The sequence below is a fragment of the Danio rerio genome, chromosome 16 (assembly GCF_052040795.2).
Source record: "Danio rerio strain M-AB ecotype USA chromosome 16, GRCz13ab, whole genome shotgun sequence".
Classification (NCBI taxonomy): domain Eukaryota; kingdom Metazoa; phylum Chordata; class Actinopteri; order Cypriniformes; family Danionidae; genus Danio; species Danio rerio.
The window spans coordinates 50,343,835-50,366,351 of NC_141036.1; the positions used below are offsets into that span (position 1 = coordinate 50,343,835).

The 22,517-nt window shown below is 33.6% G+C and overlaps 1 protein-coding gene across 26 annotated transcripts in view; it reads right to left on the minus strand.

Annotated features, from left to right (window-relative positions):
• rims2a (regulating synaptic membrane exocytosis 2a) overlaps positions 1-22,517 on the minus strand; it is a 317,393-nt gene that overhangs the window by 248,080 nt on the left and 46,796 nt on the right. For all 26 annotated transcript variants that reach the window (XM_087287955.1, XM_087287950.1, XM_087287942.1 and 23 more), the window contains one exon: positions 5,249-5,459. In XM_087287955.1, the coding sequence (XP_087144081.1) occupies positions 5,249-5,459 (211 nt within the window). The remainder of the gene's footprint in view (positions 1-5,248; positions 5,460-22,517) is intronic.

Here is a 22,517-nt window from a genome sequence, read left to right on the forward strand (position 1 = left end):
CATATTGTAATTTATCAGCTAGGGAAGTATGGTGAAAGTGATTGTTTTACCCAATTCACCTGCATTGTCTTGCCTTAATAAACAACCTGAAACTGAAAGTCAATCAGTACTTGAGATTTCAGAGTTGTTTTTCACAGACATCTAAAGCAGAAGATTTATCTAAAATCCCCATTTTGTCTTCAGAATTTTACTTTTAAAATCAATTGTTAAAAAAAAGAATTGATGAGAGAAAAAAGCAATATAGTCATCATTATTTGTGGCTATTATATCATCTGACAGTATTCAGTCACAACCACTGGAAGAATGAAAAAAGCATAAAGCTCATATTGTGTTTTCTTCCTCGTGAAACGAATGAAAAGGTGCTGAAGCTGAAATGAGGGGTGATGCAATGTCATTTTACCAGTTCATCATGTGTAACTTACATCAACCTTATCTCATTTAGGTCCAGGTTCTGTGAGCGATTTTCAGATGCTTTGCTAACATTTCTAATTTGCTATCACTGGAAAAAAAAACTGCTAATACATTTAAAAGTAAAATGTAAAAAACAAACAAACAAGCAAACAAACAAATAAATAAATAAATGATATTTAAGACATTTCTACCAATATTTTATTAATTATTAATTTATCAAAAAAGACCCAACTAATGTATATTAATTAAACAATTTCTACAAACTTTATAGCAATATGATTAATCTCATATTTACAAAAAATATGTATGAATTTATTGCAAATTATGATAATTATATCAGATAAATTATATCATATAATTTGTGTAATTTATTTTAGAATTATAATTATATAAATGTTACCGTTAAAATAAATAAATAAAAACATTTCATAAATCAATTAAACAAATACATAGATATTTAAAACATGTCTACAAATATTATATCAGTTATAGATTTATTAAAAATTGCAATCAATGTACATTAATAAATCTTTTCTACAAACCTTATAGCAATGAGATTAAACTCATATTTACAAAAAAAATTACGAGTTTATTGCAAATTATGATATATATATATGATAAATTATATCATACTATTTAATTTATTATATAATTATATAAATGTTACTGTCAAAACAAACAAATAAAAACATTTAATAAATAACTAAAAAACAAATACACAGATATTTAAAGCATTTCTACAAATATTATATTAATTATTAATTAATTAAAATTAGCAAAAAAGGTTGACAAACTTTATAACAACGAGATTAATGTCACATTTACAAAAAAAATTATTTTTTTTGCTAATTATTATATAATTATACTAATTAACTGCCATCCTAATAAAATAAATAACTATATTTTAAAAAATAAAATGAATGAATGAATGCATTATTTCATTAACATTTTAAACAAATAAATATTAAAACAATATAAAAAAAAATTCATCACTGTGCAACCATAAACATCCATGTCTTAATTCCTTACCACTGGTGCAAGCCCCAATAGATGCATACTACTCCATAAGAGAAACAATAGATCGCTTACAGCACCTTTAATTAAGGTGTGCAATGCATCTACAGTAAGTACTGTACATCTAAGTTGAATATCAAAAAACATAGACAAGAAAGAAAGGGGATGCTGACCACTTTATCCTCCTGTTGCATTTCCACAGGGGAGGAAAAGCAGGAGAGAAAGACAAGGGAACAAAGAAGAGGGAGAACAACAGTAAGTGACATTAAGACACACATAAAGAGAGCTTCATGTACTACTGCAAGCGAACACAGCGCTTATTTCTCACTGCAAAACCACTGAACGGGACTGTCTGATGCTAGAGAGAGATGGAGAGGTTAGAGAAGCACTTTCTGGCCAATACAGGAATCGCTTGGGGACTAATGGCCCAATGTGTAGAAAACATAGAGAGGACGCCATCTTGTGGCCACTGCGTTCACTGCTCAACCCCAGGTTTGTTTATTTTACTTTTTTGCATTTACCAGACGACTTAATCCAAAGCGACTCGCACTGCACTGAAAGTAAATAATATTTGCTTTTCCTGAAAAAACGTCCTATACTTTTTTATTTATTGGTTTATAGGACATAGGCTACTAATTAGCATTGCTGCAAAAGCACCAGAGTTAGCCAAAATGCTATTTTTTATTTACTTTTATAAGTGTTTGCTTTCCCTGGGAATCAAACCCACAACTTTCCTGTTCCTAGCAATATATCCTATACTTATTTATTCATTGGTTTATTTGAAAACAGCAAAAGCACTAAAGTTAGGCAAAATTCAAATTTTAATCCACTTTTATAAGTGTTTGCTTTCCCTCCCTGCTGAACAAATCCAGCTTAAACTAGCCTAGGCTAGTTTACCAGCCTTGACCAGCCTAGTTTTAGAGGGGTTTTGGCCATTTCCAGGCTGGTTTCTAGCCATTTCCAGCCAGGTCTTAGCTGGTCAGACTGGAAAATGACCATCTAAATCTAGCTAAAGCCAGCTTGACCAGACTGGTTTAAGCTGGTTTTGGCTGGGCTCCCAGCCTGGCTAGGCTGGTCAAGCTGGCTTTAGCTGGTCATCTCCCAGCCTGACCAGCTAAGACCAGGCTGGAAATTGCTGGAAACCACCCTGGAAAAGGCCAAAACCCCTCTTAAACCAGCCTGGTTGACCAGCTAAAACCAGCCAACCAGCCTAGGCTGTTTTAAGCTGGGGGTTTTTTTTCAGTAGGGCTGGGAATCAAACCCACAACCTTTAAGTTCCAAGCAATATGTCTTATACTAATTAGCATTGCTATAAAAGGACCAGAGTTAGTCAAAATGCTATTTTTCATCAGCTGTCAAGACCTATTCCTCGAATATTTTTTACAATTTTTTTTTCCGCTCCTGTAAATATTAAATATGTTCAAAGCAATAGCATAATACTCTGCTGTTACAGGATTTATAGAAGGCATTGTGTGATTTATAGTAAAGAAACTACATCTTACAGTCACTTTTCTCCAAAATAACTCTTCAAATAATCCTGTTTAAATAATAGATATGTATGGAAATAAAATACTAATCATGCTATGTGTAGTCCAATTTATGTAGTTCACTATGTATAACACTAGCCTACATTAAAACTGGATGTTTGACCAATCAGAAAATACTGATTTACACAGTTTTTGTAACTAATGGGAAAGTCAGAAAAACATATTTTGAGGAAATATAGAATATTAACTGATATTTATATGTTTTTCATGCTTGCATCTGCCACACTGTTAAAATAATACTAATTAATTATTGTTATATTTTATATATGCATCTGCTACACAAATATAGAATAATAACTAATATTTAAATAATTTTATGCATGCATCTGATAAACTGTTAAATATATTTCCATTTCTTTATATTGCAAGCATTTACTTTACTTTTTGGCAATGTTATTATCAGAGGCTACACCTAATTGTAAAACTTTTTCCCCTCAAGCTAAGCACCTAAATAAAATGATAAAATAATAACTTTTTGGGGAAAATAAAATAATAACTAATATTGAAATGTTTTTATGCTTGCATCTTCTGTTAAAATTTAGAAATACAGTTGAAGTCAGAATTTTTAGCCCCATTGATTTATATATATATATATATATATATATATATATATATATATATATATATATATATATATATATATATATATATATATATATATATATACGCACACATATACATATAAAATTCCCTTGCTCTTTTAAACATCATTTGGGAAATATATATATATATATATATATATATATATATATATATATATATATATATATATATATATATATATATATATATATATATATATATATATATATATATATTTATATATATATATATATACACACACATATATATACATATATACACATATACACATACATATATATATATATACATATATATATATATATATATATACATATACATATATATATATATATATATATATATATATATATATATATATATATATATATATATATATATATATATATATATATATATATATATATCCCAAATGATGTTTAAAAGAGCAAGAGAATTTTTAACAGTGTGTCTGATAATATTTTTTCTTCTGGTCTTATTTGTTTTATTTCGGCTAGAATAAAAGCAGTTTAAAAAAATTTTTAAAACCATTTTAAGGTCAATATTATTATCCCCTTTAAGCTATTTGTTTTCGATGGTGAACAAACCATCATTATACAATGACTTGCTTAATTAATGACTTAATTAACCAAGTTAAGTCTTTAAATGTCACTAAGCTGTATAGAAGTGTCTTGAAAAATATCTAGTAAAAATGACTTACTGTCATCATGGCAAAAATAAATGAAATCAGTCCTTAGAAATGGGTTATTAAAACTATTATGTATACAAATGTGTTCAAATAAAAATGTGGGGGGGGGGGGGGAGATAAACAGGGGGTCAAATAATTCTGACTTCAAATGTATAAAATAATAACTAATATTTATATGCTTTTTATGCAAGCATCTGTTACACTGTTAAAACCATACATATTAATTATATATATATATATATATATATATATATATATATATATATATATATATATATATATATATATATATATATATATATATATATATATAATGCATGCCTCTGCTACACTTAAACCAGAGAAATATAGAATATTAACTCATATTTGTGATTTTTATGCATGTATCTTCTACACAGTTAAAATACAGAATAATATCTAATATTTATATGATATGTATTCATGCATCTGATAAAATGTTAAAAACATTTTCATTTCTTTAAATTGCGAGGATTTACCTTACTTTTTGGCAGTATTATTATCTGAGGCTGCACCAAACTGTAAATTTTTGCCCTCAAGTTGAGCACCTATAGAATAATAACTTTTTAGGGGGAAATTTGGAATAATAACTAATCTATATGCTTTTTATGCATGCATCTTCTACACTTAAAATATGGAAAATATAGAATAATAAGTAATATTTATACAACTTTTATTCATACATCTGTTACACTCTAAAAATAACTTCATTTATCTATATTAAAAGCATTTAGTTTTTGTCCATATTAATATCAGAAACTGCACCAAATTGTACATTTTCCTCCTCAGTTACAGCCCGCAAATAAAATCCTCAGTAACACTACATCAGTTACAAAAGCATGTTTCATCAAATATGTCTAAGCAAATGTTTTTGTTTATTTTGTAAACAATTTGGCCGCATATTCCATTTTACAGAGAGTAGCTGAGGTCCAGCTGAAAGCAGGGTTTGTGTACCACAAGTCTGTACCTTGTTAGAGCGCAGTGAAACTCTTCCTCCACAGCGAGCACAGAACTTGGTTTGGCAATAAGAACAGAGGTGGCCACAGCCGTCGGCAAACTTGGTTTTATGGCAGATTCCGCAGGTAGGAGCATCGCTCTTCTGCTCCGGGCCGCTCTGAGCCTCCTCACCCATCTTCTGCACTTGATCTTTGTACATTTCAAACTGCTGGTGCAATTTCCTGCAGGAGACAGAACACAGCCAATCAGAACACTGCAAATCAAAGTATGACCTATAAGAACTCAGCAAAACATAACACTGCTGATCAAAGCACGACCTATCCTGACACAGCCAATCAGAACACTGCTAAAGAGAAAACAACCAATAAGAACGCTGCTAATCAAATTACAACCTATCAGAACACAGCTAATCAGAACATGGATAATCAGAGCACAGCCTGTCGGCAGACAGCCAACCATTTGTGTGTGACAGACACACAAATCAGTTCACAGTCTATCAGAATGCAGTCAAAAAAACTTGGCCAGTCAGTCGGTAAAAGGGTAAAATAACACAGCCGATCAGAACACAGCCAACCAGAATACAGCCAATCAGACCACAGTTAGTAGACAACCAATCAGAACAGTCAGTCAGATCACAACTAAAGAAAACATCACTACACTACCAATCAGAACACAGCTAATCAGAGCATAGTCAGTCAGTACACAGAGGCTGCATCTGAAACCGCATACTTCCATACTATACAGCATGCTAAAATCAGTATGCGAGCCAAGTAGTATGTCCGAATTCATAGAATTCAAAAATCAGTATGCGAGAAGTACCGGGATGACTTCATACTTCTGGCAAGATTCTGGAGTGTGCATCCCATGCACGCTGCGCTATCCCATAATGCCCCGCGAGAGAATTCATGAATGGAAGTTAAGTGACGCAACTGACACACGTAGGTCACGTGACCATGACAAAATGGCAGATGTAGTATGTCCGAATTCCATTCATACTTATCACATTCACACTGTATAGCGCCTACTTTTCAAACGGCCGAGCAGAACGTTTAAATTCAAATGCAGTACCTACTGAGTAGTAGGTGGTTTCGAACAGCCAGACAGTCAGAACACAATCACTGCACAGTCAGAAAACATGGCCAGTCACTTGGTAAACAGATAATAAAACATTCAGTCAGAACAAAGCCAATCAGAACGCAGTCAGTCACAACACAGCCAATCGGAACACAATCAGTACACAGCCAATCAGACCACAGTAAGTTAGTACACCGCCAATCAGAACATAATAAAACATTCAGTTAGAACAGACACAGACACAGACACAGCTAATCTATACAGTCAGTCAGAACACAGTCAGTCAGGACACAGCAAGTCAGAAAACATAGCCAGTCATTCGGTAAACAGATAATAAAACATTCAGTCAGAACAGCCAATCAGAACACAGTCAGTCAGAACAAAGCCAATCAGCGCACAGCCAGTCAGAGCACAATCAATACACAGCCAAAACATCGCTAACTAGAATACAGACAGTCAGAGCACAATCTGTACTCAGCCAATCAAAATACAGTCAGAAAACGGGGCCAGTCAGTCAGTGCACAGCCAATAAGAACACAGTCAGTCAGCCAATTAGACCATGGCTAAGAATATAACCAGTCAAAACAGTCAGTTAGTACACAGCCAATTAAAATACAGCCAGAAAGTACAGCCAGTCAGTCAGTATACACCTAATCAAAGCACAACCTGTCAGAACACAGTAAATCAGAGCACAGCCAGTCAATACAGTCAATCAGAACACAGTCTGTTAGTATGCAGCCAATCAGAATGCATTCGGTGCTCAGCTGCTGAGAATGCAGTCACAAAACGGGGCCAGTCAGTGAGTACACAGCCAATGAGAACACAGTCGGTCAATAAGACCACGGCTAATCAGAATACAAGCGATCAATACACAGTCAATCAGAACACAGCCAGTACTCAGCCAATCAGAATTCCTTCAGAAAACATGGCCAGTCAGTCAGTACACAGCCAATTAGACCACAGCCTGTCAGAATACAGACAGTCAATCAAAACACAGTCAGTCAGTACATGGCCAATCAGAACATGGATAATCAGAACACTTTAAAAGAACATGGCCCATTAAAACACAGTCAGTCAGAACAACCAAACAGACAATAGTCATTTGTAATGTCTAATCAGAACACAGTCAGAGGATGTGTTGAGAATATGAACTTCATATAATTTATTTATTCTAAAATAAATTATTATTCTATATTACCCCAAAGCTTTTCAGGCATGTTTTTATAATAAATTAAAGTGTGTGCATACACCTGAAAAAGGCCTGTCATTGATCCCAGTTGTAAGAGCTACAAATTATAAGTTGCCTACTTCTTAATCACTAGGAAAAGTGGTAGAAGGTAGATTTTTTCAGATGAGTCCTCATCTGCATCCCAATCATCATAAATACTGCAGAAGACCTGTTGGAACCCGCATGGACCCAAGATTCTCACAAAAATCAGTCAAGTTTGGCAAAGGAAAAATCATGGTTTGGGGTTATATTCAGTGTTGGGGCGTGCAGTTTGGCAGAGTGGATAGCAACATCAACAGCCTGAGGTATCAAGACATTTGTGCTGCCCATTACATTACAAACCACAGGAGAGGGCAAATTCTTCAGCAGGATAGCGCTTCTTCCCATACTTCGGCCTCCACATTAAAGTTCCTAAAAGCAAAGAAGGTCAAGTTGCACCAAGATTGACCAGTCCAGTCACCAGATATGAACATTATTGAGCATGTCTGGGGTAAGATGAAGGAGGCATCGAAGATGAATCTAAAGAATCTTGATGAACTCTGGGAGTCCAGCAAAAACACTTTCATTGCCATTCCAGATGACTATTAATAAATTATTTGAGTCATTGCAGAGATGTATGGATGCAGTCCTCCAAGCTCATTGGAGTTCAACACAATATTAACTCTTTTTCCACTGCATCATCACTTTATATTCTATACATTATTTCTGTTAAGTGACAGGACTTTTGTCTAAGCAAAATCAGACCTTACTGTCCTAATTAAATCATTAAAAATCAAGGCATGATCATATTTTATTTTGGTCAAATAAGCGTAATCTAGAGGCCTTTGCCTTTCATATAAGCCACATCCTATTCCAAATGCTCATCTAGAAGTCAAGTTATTATTTTTTGTTCCTAAAACTTGGATAGTTGCATTGTCATCCAGTATTACTGCCCAATAATAATGCTTACAATAATCGCACAATCACTTTTAAACCAATGTTCACACTGACTGTTGTGCTGAACCCAGTATACTGCAGACATGTCATCAAATATCAATAGCACATGCAGTAGCAGTCACAACCACACCTTGATCCTGAAACAGCAGCTTTTATGGGACTTTTACATAAGCATGATGTTTCTTCATGCACCGTCTCATTACAGTAAGAGAGCAGAGGGTCAAAGGCTGGAGACAGACCCTGAAATGCTAGCTGGATGCATGCATGACGTACATGCATTTTGTATGTTCCCCTGTCAATCAATCGCAGCCGTGGAAAGCAAACACTGGGGTCCAACGCCATAAGCTGTCGATTAGAGGAGGTTTGGTCCCACATCTGCCCCTGCAACATTCATTAGCAGGCTGAATTATTGAGGACGCCGATCTCTTACTACAGCAGAGCGGCACAGTGTTACCCAGAATCCAGCAAACTCAAAACAACAGCTCATTCTCACGGCGATCACTGACTCTGATGAGAGAGCTTGCATGCTTAACGCTGAGGAGTTTTTTTAATGCAGATCCACGTAATGAATACATAACTTTACTGAAGTTTTATTTGTTGTGTTTGGCATAAGCTAAGAGTTTGACAAATTTAAATTTGATGCTCATATATTGTTTATCAGAAATATAGTATGTGATCGAGCTAAAACAATTTGTTAGCATTCCCACAAAACTGAAACAAACCTAAAACAAACCAAACTCAATCAACAAACAAAACAAAACAAAAACAAAACAGCAACTAAAAAACACAGCAATAACAAAAACAACACGGCAAGTAAACAGCCACAAAATGGCAACAAAACAGCAAAAAAACAATGGCAACAAAACAAAACAGCAACAAAACAACAACAAAACGGCAACAAAACAAAAACAAAATGGCAAACAAAAGCAACACGGCAATAAAAACAACAAAATGGCAACAAATCAAATCAAAAACAACAACGGCAAGACAACAAAATGGCAAGAAAACAAAACAAAATGGCAAAAAAGCAGCAACAAAACAGCACAAAAACAAATAAAACGGCAACAAAACGGAAACAAAACAGCATCAAAAGAAACAAAACGGCAACAAAACAAACAAAACGGCAACAAAACAGCACCAAAACAAACAAAACGGATGCAAAACAAACAATACAGAAACAAAACGTCAACAAAACAAACAAAACGGAAACAAAGCAAAATGGCAACAAAACAAAACGCAACAAAACAAAAAGGCAACAAAACAAAACGCAACAAAATGAAACGGCAACTAAACAAAAACAAAACAGAACAAAACAGCAACAAAACAAAAGCAAAACAGCAACAAAACGAAACAAAGCAGCAACAAAACTAAATGTCAACAAATCAAAACACAAAGAAAATAATGAACAAAACTAATTCAAGTAATTAACAATTGATTGTTAATTACTAAATTAGACTAGAAAACAAACAAACACATAAGCAAAGAAACTGATAAATAAATAAATAAATAAATAAATAAATAAATATTAAAAATAAAAACAAACTACAGCTGACAACAAGCATAAACAGACAGAATTAACTTATTTGCAAATTTTAAAGTGTAATTTTTCACTGGTCATCAATGCTTTTTTTAGCAGTAGGTACTGTATTTCCAGTCAACCCTGATACTCTGAACCCACCAAACAATCACTTCTGTTCTACTCAGTGACCTTTTACCCCTAAAGGATAAAGTCACAGCAATGCCCTGATGGTGAGCAGGTCTGCTTTCACTGACTTCTGCCCTCCTACCCAGAAAACATGTGGATCCCACACATCTCTCACTGTCAAAGCTTTTCCTTGATCCAGACATGCAAACACAAATGTAAGAATCATATCAGTTTAGGAGTTGTCCAGCCTTACAATATCGAAACAAAACAAAACAAAACAAAAAGTTCAGTTTTGAGGCAACATTTTGAGAAGAAAATGATTCTAACCCATACTGGCTTTTCCACTATATATATATATATATATATATATATATATATATTTTTTTTTTTTTTTTTAAAGATCTCAATCCAGTATACATGTCAGAAGCTGAAAGCAGATATTAAAACATTTACAGTACACTACGAGGCTGTTGAATGCTTTTTTCTGACTGACCGATAAATATTTTAAGGTGTGCGATCAATACGATCAAGGGCTGGGCGATATGGCCTTTTTAAAATATCCCAGATTCTTTCACCAAAAAATCAATTTATCATTTAAATCGATTTATCCCCCCTGCATGCAAAAGCTTGGAGATGAAGGTTATTAACCTATATAACCTTATCATAATTGTATTTATTATAGAATATAAAAATGCTAAAGAAAAAAAAGGCTTTCATTTCAAGATCAAGGGCTCTATTTTAACAATCAAAAAGTGCAAAGTGCAAAGTCCAAAGAACAGGGCGCAAAAGCATTAAGGGCATATCCAAATCCACTTTTCTCCAAGATATTCCCTGCCATTTTGTTTGTGTGTTTCTATGGCAAATGTGAGGGGACCTACAGGAACCCAGAGGGGAGTGTCACATGTTAGGGTGAAAACCGATTTTTATTTAAACAAATCGATGTAAACTTCCCACTAGAGTTAAGCCCCAGTCAGACCAAACAATTTGGCACGGTTTTCTTGTTGTAAGGTGTCATAAGGACTCGTAAACAACTAATAGGCATCGTGACACAAGATTCAATTGTTTCTTCTCGTGTAATGTGACAGTTCACGACAACATCGCAGAAACCTCAAATGTTATTCGTTATTCTTATTTATAGATAACTGACCAACAAAAGATACATTAAAATTAAAATTAAAATTGATAACAAATTTGTTTAGAAAATATTTTGTTTCCAAAAAAAATATATATGAATTATATTTTTATTTGTGCCCCTCCACTCCTCAACTATAGGGGTGGATAATTTATTTTGCTCTGTGAACAATAAGGATTTATTAAGTGCTTCACTGTGATTGTTGAATCACAAATCTGTCTTTGTCATTTGCTAATTTTTTAATATGTCATCATTTTAAAGAGTATGTCTTGAGTATCTGATTTTTCCTCAATGCGGATGTGCTTTCATTTTCTCCTCACTCGCGGCAAGTTCAGGCGTGGAAGTATTTAACAAGAAACCCATGGCACCCGTGATACATTTAGATTTCAAAGAAAATATCTTAGTATTAAAAAGGAATCTTAAGTTTGATCCCATACATGTTGTAACGAACGCCTTTAAATAATGTAATTATTAGTCGTCGACAGGCATCAGTGTTTATTGAGACTGAAATAAGAAAAAAAATTGAAGTTAAGATAAGAAATTTTGTTATAGCAACACTTGTGACTGCTTTGGGAAATAACACTCGTCATAGACATCATGGAATGACTGATAGGGAAGGAACGTGTAGTCTGGCACATTAGTTAACCACGACAAGTCAAGATTTTATCAAGACAAAAAAATAAATAAATCGTAGAATCTGACAGTGACTTTCATAACCGACAATAAAAATCGTGTGATGTGACTGGGGCTTTAAAAGATAAAATCGATTTATCGCCCAACCCTACAATCAATCCATTATAATTAGAACATATTTGTATGATTGTTATGATTTGTGTTGGGACAGCATGAATGAATAAAACTTTTTTTATTCCTAAATAAATAAACTTAGTTTTGACAAATTTAAGTAGATTGAACAAAGCAATTAAGTTGTCCCCCTAAGAACCTTAAAAGTTGTGTTGTTTCAGCTTATTTTAAATAAGTAGTTTGAACAAACAAAGTGTATATAATTGTTTTCACTATAATTTTATAGCTCCTTTCGCCTTCTGACGTTTATTTTGGGTCATGTAGCATGGATGGAAATCTTTTCTACAATGCAGCAGAAACACCAGTATGGACAAGGATGTTTTTCATTATATAACGGGGTGTTAAATATAAAGAGAGTGTGTGTAAAGCAACAGCGTTCAGACGTGAGGTGAAGGCTGGAGGATCTCCAGGGCTATGGCAGGTGCGCTGGCTCAGGTGGCATCACAGACAGCTGCAGAGCACAGACCGCTTCACCTCCAGACGTAAACGCCATCATATAATCATACGCCATTCCTCAGGTCTCATCTGACACACGGCACGGAGAGAGAGTCAGAGAAACACGAGCCAGTACATCGATACGCAGCACCTTTATGAACGACATCGCGGCCACATGAAGACCTGCGCTTTACCTGCTTAAGATACTTACAAACCTGCAGTCGACTTCCCGGGTAATACTAAACCCATGCTTAATGCACATCCCATAATCAAACTGCTGGAGCGTACAGATCAAAATTTTACCACAGAAGATATTCAAAAGAAAACAAAGACAGGAATAGGGATCTGCAATTTATCGCATTAATTCAATATTGTTAACTTTAAAGACAGTAGCATAAAAAATAAAAGTAATGGCAGTAGTGTTTTAAAGTCTTTCGTTAGCAAAATATAGTTTAAATATACATCAACAAATGTTACCTCAAGGAATGCTTAAAAATAACGATTTATAAAGGGTTAACAACAGAAAAACATATCTCATATTTTAAGCTCATGGCCATGATGTGATTAATCACGATTAAATATTTGAATCAACTGACAGCCCTGATGTAATTATGCAGTTTCAAAATGCAACATGAGATTAATTTAAGATATATTTGCAATTAAGGTAAGATTACTCAGTAGTTAACTCATGGCATCATGGCATTAATCACATTTAAGTAAGCGGTTGGCTTATATACACACGTACAAACTTAAAACATAGCACATATAAACTTAAAACTATATATTACATATATTATTAATATATCCGTATTATTAGATTACACATTTTGAAAATTCTAATTTGTTAAAAAATTAGCTCAACAATTGCAGCTTGTTTGATAATGCTGATAACCTACAGTATATAACACAAAACAAAACAAAAAAAAGGCAAAAAAAAAAACTAAAATGGCCAAAAACAACAAAACAAAATAAAAAAAATTGCAAAAAAACAAACAAAATATATAAAGAAAATAAAAAAGAACAAAGAAAAAACAAAACAGCAACAAAACAAAATGGCAACAAAACAGCAAAAAAACAGAGCAACAAAAAATATATAAAAATGGCAACAAAACAGCAACAAAACAAAATAAAAAATGGCAACAAAACAGCAACAAAAAAAACAGCAATAAAACAAACGGCAACAAAACAGCAACAAAAACACAAAACAGCAACAAAAACACAAAACCAATAAAAGTCAACAAAACAAAACGACAATAAAAAAAACACAAAAACTGGCAACAAAACATAAAACAGTAACAAAACAAAATTAAAAAGGCAAAAAAATAAAACAGCAACAAGAAGACAACAAAAGAAAACATAACTAAATGGCAACAAAGTAAAGCAAAAACAAAACAGCATCAAAACATTAAACAAAACAACAAAAAGTCAAAAAAAAACTAAACGCCAACAAAAGTCAACAAAACAGCAACAAAAAGCAACAAAACAAAATGGCAAAAAAACAAAAAAAATGGCAACAAAACAAAAATAAAACTGCAACAAAACAAAATGGCAACAAAACATTTTTAAAAAATGGCAACAACAAAACACAAAAAACAGTCTAAACAAAAAAGCTAAAGAGCAACAAAACCGCAACAAAACAAATAAGGTAAAAAATAAGGCAACAAAATGGCGCAAAACAAATCTTGGCAAAAAAGGTACCAAAACAGCAACAAAACAAAAAATGGCAAAAAAAAAAAAAGGCAACAAAATGGCAACAAAACAAATAAGGTCAAAGTAAGGCAACTAAATAGCAGCAAAACAAATAATGGCAAAAAAGGCAACAAAAGCTCAACAAAATGGCTACAAAACTTTAAGAAATAATAATAAACAAAACTAATAAAAGTAAATGACAATTGTTTGTCAAGTACTAAATTAGGCTAGAAAACAAATAAACAAAACACAAATAAATAAATAAATAAATAAATAAATAAATAAATAAATAAATAAACAAATAAAGGCTGTAAAATCATATGACAATTAAAATAATTATTAAAATCACTGAAATCAATATTCTAGGTTGCTGATGCTCATTCCATTGATCAATAAAAAAGTGTGTTGCTTGCAAATTCACAGTAGATGTGTTTCCTTCATTAACACATTTCAAAATAAACTTTTTTTTTTTTTTGAGAACTGACTGCCATTTTCAGAATTTCAGCACTGTAAATGAGTAAATGAAAGGTCAGTCTTCTCCACACAGGGATTTTCTGGCCAATACAGAGTTTTAAGGGTGAAGATAAACCCATTCAGTCTTACTTACATCTCCGGCTCCTTTAGAGGCTCAGTCTGCGGTTGGTTTTGGGACTTTGTCTGGGGCTGGAGAACGTTATTAACCAGATCAGTGATTCCGCTAAAGGGAAACCACCTGTATGAACAAGCAGACAACGCAACTCAACATCTGCTCAACAAGCCTGAATGCAGACGACACACACAATGCAAACATCAGCAGCTACATTCAGGAGGAGCACACAGAAAGGGCAAAAGACCTACAGGAGGTACAGTACAGGGAGAGAAAGAGGGGGAAAGAGAGAGACTTGTGCATACTACACAAAGCTGCTTACATTCTTCATGGCCAGATTTACCTATAGGAGTTAGGAAGTTTTGTTTCAGCCATTTATTTGAAACTATATGCATGATCAAACATCTGCAAAATGATAGAATATTATTACTATATTATTTTTAGGTTAATTGAGATATTGTTGTAGTTTATTAACCATTCAGAGTGCTTACTAGGGCAGCACAATATATTGTTTCAGCATGGATATCCCAATGTGCGTGTCTGCTATAGTCACATCGCAAAATGCTGAGTTGGGTTATAATTGATGAGCACAACTGTTGACAAAACATGAGATTTGTGGAGTCACAGTGAATTATAACCATAGCAGAGAGTTTAAAGCATTGGAGTACAAAAATACATTTGTAAATGTAAATAGGAATTATTGTACTGAATTTATACAACAAAGACTATACGGTTTATTTTCACTTAATTTCATGATTCAATTTTGATACCTGAATACTGTTTGACTCGTCGGAAAACTATTAAGCACTGTTTATTTGACTCTTTTCTTTGCTCTATTGTAGTTATTTTTGCTCGTGATTTGTTTTTTATCATTTATACAGTGCATCCGGAAAGTCTTCACTTTTTCCACATTATTTTATGTTACAGCCTTATTCCAAAATTGATTCAATTCATTTATTTCCTCAGAATTCTACACAAAATACCCCATAATGACAATGTGACAAAAGTTTTTGAAATTGTCGCAAATTTATTAACAAAAAAAAAAAAAAGCTGAAAAATCACATGAACATCAGTATTCACAGCCTTTGCTGTTGAGCTCAGGAACATTTTGTTTCCACTGATCATTCTTGAGATGTATCAGCAGCTTAATTGGAGTTCACCTGTGGTCAATTCAGTTGATTAACCATGATTTGAAAAGGCATCTATAAATCTGTCTATATAAGGTCCCAGGGTTGACAGTGCATGTCAAATCACAAACTAAGCATGAAGACAAAAGAATCGTCTGTAGATCTCCCAGACAGGATTATCTTGAGGAACAAGGCTGGGGAAGGTTACAGAAAAATTTCTTGCTCCAAAAGTTCCAGTGAGCACAGTGGCCTCCATCATCTGCAAGTGAAAGATGTTTGGAACCACCAGGACTCTTCCTAGAGCTGGCCGGCCATCTAAGCTGACTGATCGGGGGAGAAAACTTTTGTCAGGGAGGTGATCAATAGTCACCCAGTCTGAGCTCCAGCGTTCTTCTGTGGAGAGAGGAGAACCTTACAGAAGGACAACCATCTGTGCAGCAGTACACCAATCAGGCCTGTATGGTAGAGTGGCCAGACAGAAGCCACTCCCCACCTGGAATTTGCCAAAAGGCATCTGAAGGACTCTCAGACCATAAGAAACAAAATTCTCTGGTCTGATGATACTAAAATTTAACTCTTTGAAGTGAATGCCATGGCCTTAAGTGTGGAGAAAACCAGGCACCGCTCATCACCAGGCTAATAGCATCCCTACAGTCAAGCATGGTGGTGGCAGCATGTTGTGGGGAACTGGAAGACTAGTCAGGATAGAGGGAAAGATGACTGCAGCAATGTGCAGAGACATCCTGAATAAAAACCTGCTTCAGAGTGCTCTTGACCTCCTTGACGGTTTATCTTCCTGCAGGACAATGACCCAAAGCACACTGCCAAAATATCAATGGAGTGGCTTCACAACAACTCGGTGAATGTCCTTGAGTGGCCCAGCCAGAGCCCGGATCTAAATCCTATTGAACCTGTCTGGAAAGATCTGAAAATGGCTGTACAGCGTCACTTTCCATCCAACCTGATCTTGAGAGGTACTGCAAAGAGGAATGGGCAAAAATTTCCCAAGACCGGTGTGCCAAGCTTGTGACATCATATTCAAAAATACTTAAGGCTGTAATCACTGCCAAAAGTGCATCAACAAAGCATTGAGCAAAGGCTGTGAATATTGATGTACATGTGATTTTTAAGGGTTTTTTTATTTTTATAAATTTGCAACAATTTCAAGTTTTGAGCAAATAAATGAAGTCAAGCGCTATAAATACTTTCCAGATGTACTGTATAAACAAAATTAGCTGCGACTGGTCAATCTGCTTGTCAATCAAACTAAATCTTCAGTCTAAATGAGCTTTTTTTAGCCAGAATGATGAATTTTGCTAAAAAGTCAAACTCAAACAAGAATATGTGAACGGGAATTACAAAGACAGAGAACTGAGAGATCGGAAAATAGGCAGCGAGATCAGCAAAGAAGCAAATTAAATGAATGTTGTGTCCATCAGCGCAGGATACGATCGTGTATCCAGATACAGAAATAATTGAAAAAATGCAAGCTGTGTCTCCATGAGCGTCTCGACGAACAAAGCAGAGTAAAGCAAGAGTGACGCATCGAGCCAACATGTGTAAAGCTGCCAGAAGCCTTTCAGACAGAGCCATAACAGACTGCAGGCAGCCAATCACTAGAGAGAGAGGAGGGGACAAGAGCTGCCAATCACAGAGGAAGCCACTACAAAAGCACTCAAAAACTTCACGTCTCTAGCTAAAATCAGGCCTACACACAATCTGCACTGGTGGGGGCGAGGGGGTTTGATGAGCGGAAACTGCAGAATTCAACAAACAACAAACTTTTGATTCTTTAATGTTTGTAGGGCTGGAAGTCAATTACAAAATAAAATTGATTCCCCAGTTGTGAGATTGGGGATTACAAATAGTCTTCAATTTGTTCAACAGAAAGCTGAATGCTTCTCAAATTTTGCTTTATTTTTATTCTTTTAGTCAAAGATCCGCCAAAAGCCGGCTATCGCTTTACCAAAACAAAAACACACATCTTATTGACAGAGAAAATGAAATCAGGACTTTTTAAGACTCCAGATACCCTGACCAATGGCTACTAGTGTCCAACATTCTTCAAAATATCTTATTTTGGGTTTTACCTAATAAAAATGATTTGGAACAAGTCAAGGCTGATTAAATGACAGAATTAATGTTTTTGAGAGAACTATCCCAAAAAAAGAGCCTTATTTATTTCAAAAGAACTAACTATTTGTTTATAACTGACGGTTTGTTGAACGTGTCTTAAAATATTTAGCTTTATTTGAGTTTTTCTCAGTCAACGATGCGCCAAAAGCCGGCTATCGCTCTACCAAAACAACAACATAAATATAACTGACGGAGAAATTTAAGACATTTTAATACTTTAAGTCTCCAGATACCCTGGTCAATGGCTACTGGTATGCAACATACTACAAAATATCTTATTTTGGGTTTTACCTAGCAAAAATGATTAGGAACAAGTCAAGGGTGAATAAATCACAGAACTAAATTTTTTTGAGTGAACTACCCCTTTAAGAGCATTTTTTTTATTTTAGAAGAACTAATTAAATTGTTATAACTGATGGTTTGTAGTACGGGTCTTAATATTTTGAGCTTTATTTGACTTTTTCCTAGTCAAAGATGTGCCAAAAGCTGGCTATTGCTCTAACAAAACAAAAACATACATATAATTGACAGAGAAACTGAATTTAGGACTTTTGAAGTCTCCAGATACCCTAGTTGATGACTACCAGTGTCAACCTAATAAAAATGATTTGGAACAAGTTAAGGGTGATTAAATGACAGAATTAAAAAAAAAATTAATGGATTATCCCATAAAGAAGAGGCTTTTAATTGTAAAATAACAAATTATCTGGTTATAACTGATGGTTTGTTGAACGTGTCTTAAAATATTTATCTTTGACTATTTCCTAGTCAAAGATGCGCCAAAAGCCAGCTATTGCTCTACCAAAACAACAACATAAATATAATTGACAGAGAAATATAAGACATTTTAAGACTTTTTTTTAAGTCTCCAGATACCCTGGTCAATGGCTACTAGTGTGCAACATTCTTCAAAATATCTTATTTTGGGTTTTAACTAATAAAAATGAGTTGGAACAAGTCAAGGCTGATTAAATGACAATTTTTTTTTTTGAGAGAGAACTATCCCAAAAAAAGAGCCTTATTTATTTTAAAAAAAAAACTAACTATCAGTTTATAACTGATGGTTTGTTGAACGTGTCTTAAAATATTTAGCCTTATTTGAGTTTTTCTCAGTCAAAGATGTGCCAAAAGCCGGCTATCGCTCTACCAAAACAACAACATAAATATAACTGACGGAGAAATTTAAGACATTTTAAGACTTTAAGTCTCCAGATACCCTGGTCAATGGCTACTAGTGTGCAACATACTTCAAAACATCTTATTTTGGGTTTTACCAAGCAAAAATGATTAGGAACAAGTCAAGGGTGATTAAATCACAGAACTAAATTTTTTTGAGTGAACTACCCCTTTAAGAGCATTTTTTTTATTTTAGAAGAACTAATTAAATTGTTATAACTGATAGTTTGTAGTACGGGTCTTAATATTTTGAGCTTTATTTGACTTTTTCCTAGTCAAAGATGTGCCAAAAGCTGGCTATTGCTCTAACAAAACAAAAACATACATCTAATTGACAGAGAAACTGAATTTAGGACTTTTGAAGTCTCCAGATACCCTGGTCAATGACTACTAGTGTCAACCTAATAAAAATGATTTGGAACAAGTTAAGGGTGATTAAATGACAGAATTAAAAAAAAATTTAATGGATTACCCCATAAAAAAAGAGGCTTTTAATTGTAAAATAACAAATTATCTGGTTATAACTGATGGTTTGTTGAACGTGTCTTAAAATATTTATCTTTGACTATTTCCTAGTCAAAGATGCGCAAAAAGCCAGCTATTGCTCTACCAAAACAACAACATAAATATAATTGACAGAGAAATTTAAGACATTTTAAGACTTTTTTTTAAGTCTCCAGATACCCTGGTCAAAGGCTACTAGTGTGCAACATTCTTCAAAATATCTTATTTTGGGTTTTAACTAATAAAAATGAGTTGGAACAAGTCAAGGCTGATTAAATGACAATTTTTTTTTTTTTGAGAGAACTATCCCAAAAAAAAAAAAGCCTTATTTATTGAAAAAAAAAAAAAACTAACTATCAGTTTATAACTGATGGTTTGTTGAACGTGTCTTAAAATATTTAGCCTTATTTGAGTTTTTCTCAGTCAAAGATGCGCCAAAAGCCGGGTATCGCTCTACCAAAACAACAACGTAAATATAACTGACGGAGAAATTTAAGACATTTTAATACTTTAAGTCTCCAGATACCCTGGTCAATGGCTACTGGTGTGCAACATACTTCAAAATATCTTATTTTGGGTTTTACCTAATAAAAATGATTAGGAACAAGTCAAGGGTGATTAAATCACAGAACTAATTTTTTTTGAGTGAACTACCCCTTTAAGAGCATTTTTTTATTTTAGAAGAACTAATTAAATTGTTATAACTGATGGTTTGTAGTACGGGTCTTAATATTTTTAGCTTTATTTGACTTTTTCCTAGTCAAAGATGTGCCAAAAGCTGGCTATTGCTCTAACAAAACAAAAACATACATCTAATTGACAGAGAAACTGAATTTAGGACTTTTGTAGTCTCCAGATACCCTGGTCAATGACTACCAGTGTCAACCTAATAAAAATGATTTGGAACAAGTTAAGGGTGATTAAATGACAGAATTTAAAAAAATTAATGGATTATCCCATAAAGAAGAGGCTTTTAATTGTAAAATAACTAATTATCTGGTTATATCTGATGGTTTGTTGATCGTGTCTTAAAATATTTATCTTTGACTATTTACTTTTGACTATTTATAAAGATGCGCCAAAAGCCAGCTATTGCTCTACCAAAACAACAACATAAATATAACTGACAGAGAAATATAAGACATTTTAAGACTTTTTTAAGTCTCCAGATACCCTGGTCAATGGCTACTAGTGTGCAACATTCTTCAAAATATCTTATTTTGGGTTTTAATTAATAAAAATGATTTGGAACAAGTTAAGGGTGATTTAATAATGACAGAGTTCAATTTTTTGAGTGAACTACCCCTTTAAGAGCCTTTTTTATTTTAAAAGAAATAATTGTATAGTTATAACTGATGGTTTGTTGAACGTGTCTTATAAAATGTTGCTTTCTTTTACTTTTTCCAAGTCAAATATGCACCAAAAGCTAGCTGTTGCTCTACCAAAACAACAACATGCATCTAATTAAAGACAAACTGCAGCCTCTTATTTCAATATTGAAACATAATTAGTGTTTAGTTAGCAGTTTGATTTGTATTAAAGAACTGTGCATGTGCATTTTAGATATATTTTCTTGCACCTAGCAAACAATAAATAAATGAGCTGTGTTTGAGAATAAGGAATGTAAAAACAGTCAGAAATCAATTCTCTGAATCAAGTTCATTTGATTCCAAAACAAGAACTCAGAATTTGAATAGAATCGAGCAGCCCCGACCGTTAGTTTAATAATCGCTTTGTTTATGATTTGAGTTACCAACGAGAGCATTCTGCAGCTTCTGTCCTTGTAATCAATGCTGGAAAAAAGGTGTGCAGATTTTGTGTAGGCCTGGCTAAGTGTTACTTACTGGGCTGGCTGAGACTTTGTGTCTTCTTTGACCCTAAAAATGAAAAACAAAATAAGTGAAAGTAAGTGCAGGATGACAACAGAAACAAAACACAACAAAAAGGTGATCATGAAAAACATGCCAACAAATATAAATGCACGTGGGGTAGTGGGTCGTTTGATAAATATATGGCTTCAAAGTTGAGTTTATTTAATTAAAAATACAATTACAAATATTTCACAATAAAATGACTGCGTCCTTCGCTAGATATATTGTAAAATATAATTTATTTCTGCAATTCAAAGCTGACTTTCAGTATCATAATTACAGTGATTAGCATCACATGATCTTTCAGATATCATTCTAACCCTAGTAAAGACATTTGTGATGTTAATGTTAGAGGATAAAAGCTGTTCACTTAAACTTTGTCTTAATTAGGGCTGCACAATATGTCATTTTAGTATCAATATCGCAATGTGTGCATCTGCAATAGTCACATCACCAGATATGCAATGTTGAGTTGCCTTTGCAGTGTGTTTTTACATTTAAATACACAAAACCACAAAGTATACACTGTTTATTTCACTTTTATTTTTGCTTTATTGCATTTATCAATGCTTGTAGTTTGTTTATTACATGTTATGCATGATTCACTCCCGTACAGAAACATCACAATCAATCAAATTAATGCATTTGATCACACTTTTAGGAACCAATTCTCCCTATTAACTAGTTGCTCATTAGCATGCATGCTATTGAGATATTGGCTGCTTATTAGTACTCATAATCTACATATTCTGCATGATCTTTTTCTACATCTCTAAACCAATACCTAAACTACCTTAACATCCATTTATAAGAATCAAATTAGGAGTTAATTGAATCATAAGATATATTTAATGATTTGCTAATAGCGGGAAGTGAATGTTAAAGTGTGACCATAAATTTTTTCCAAATAGTGCTTTTCAATCATTTGGGGAAACT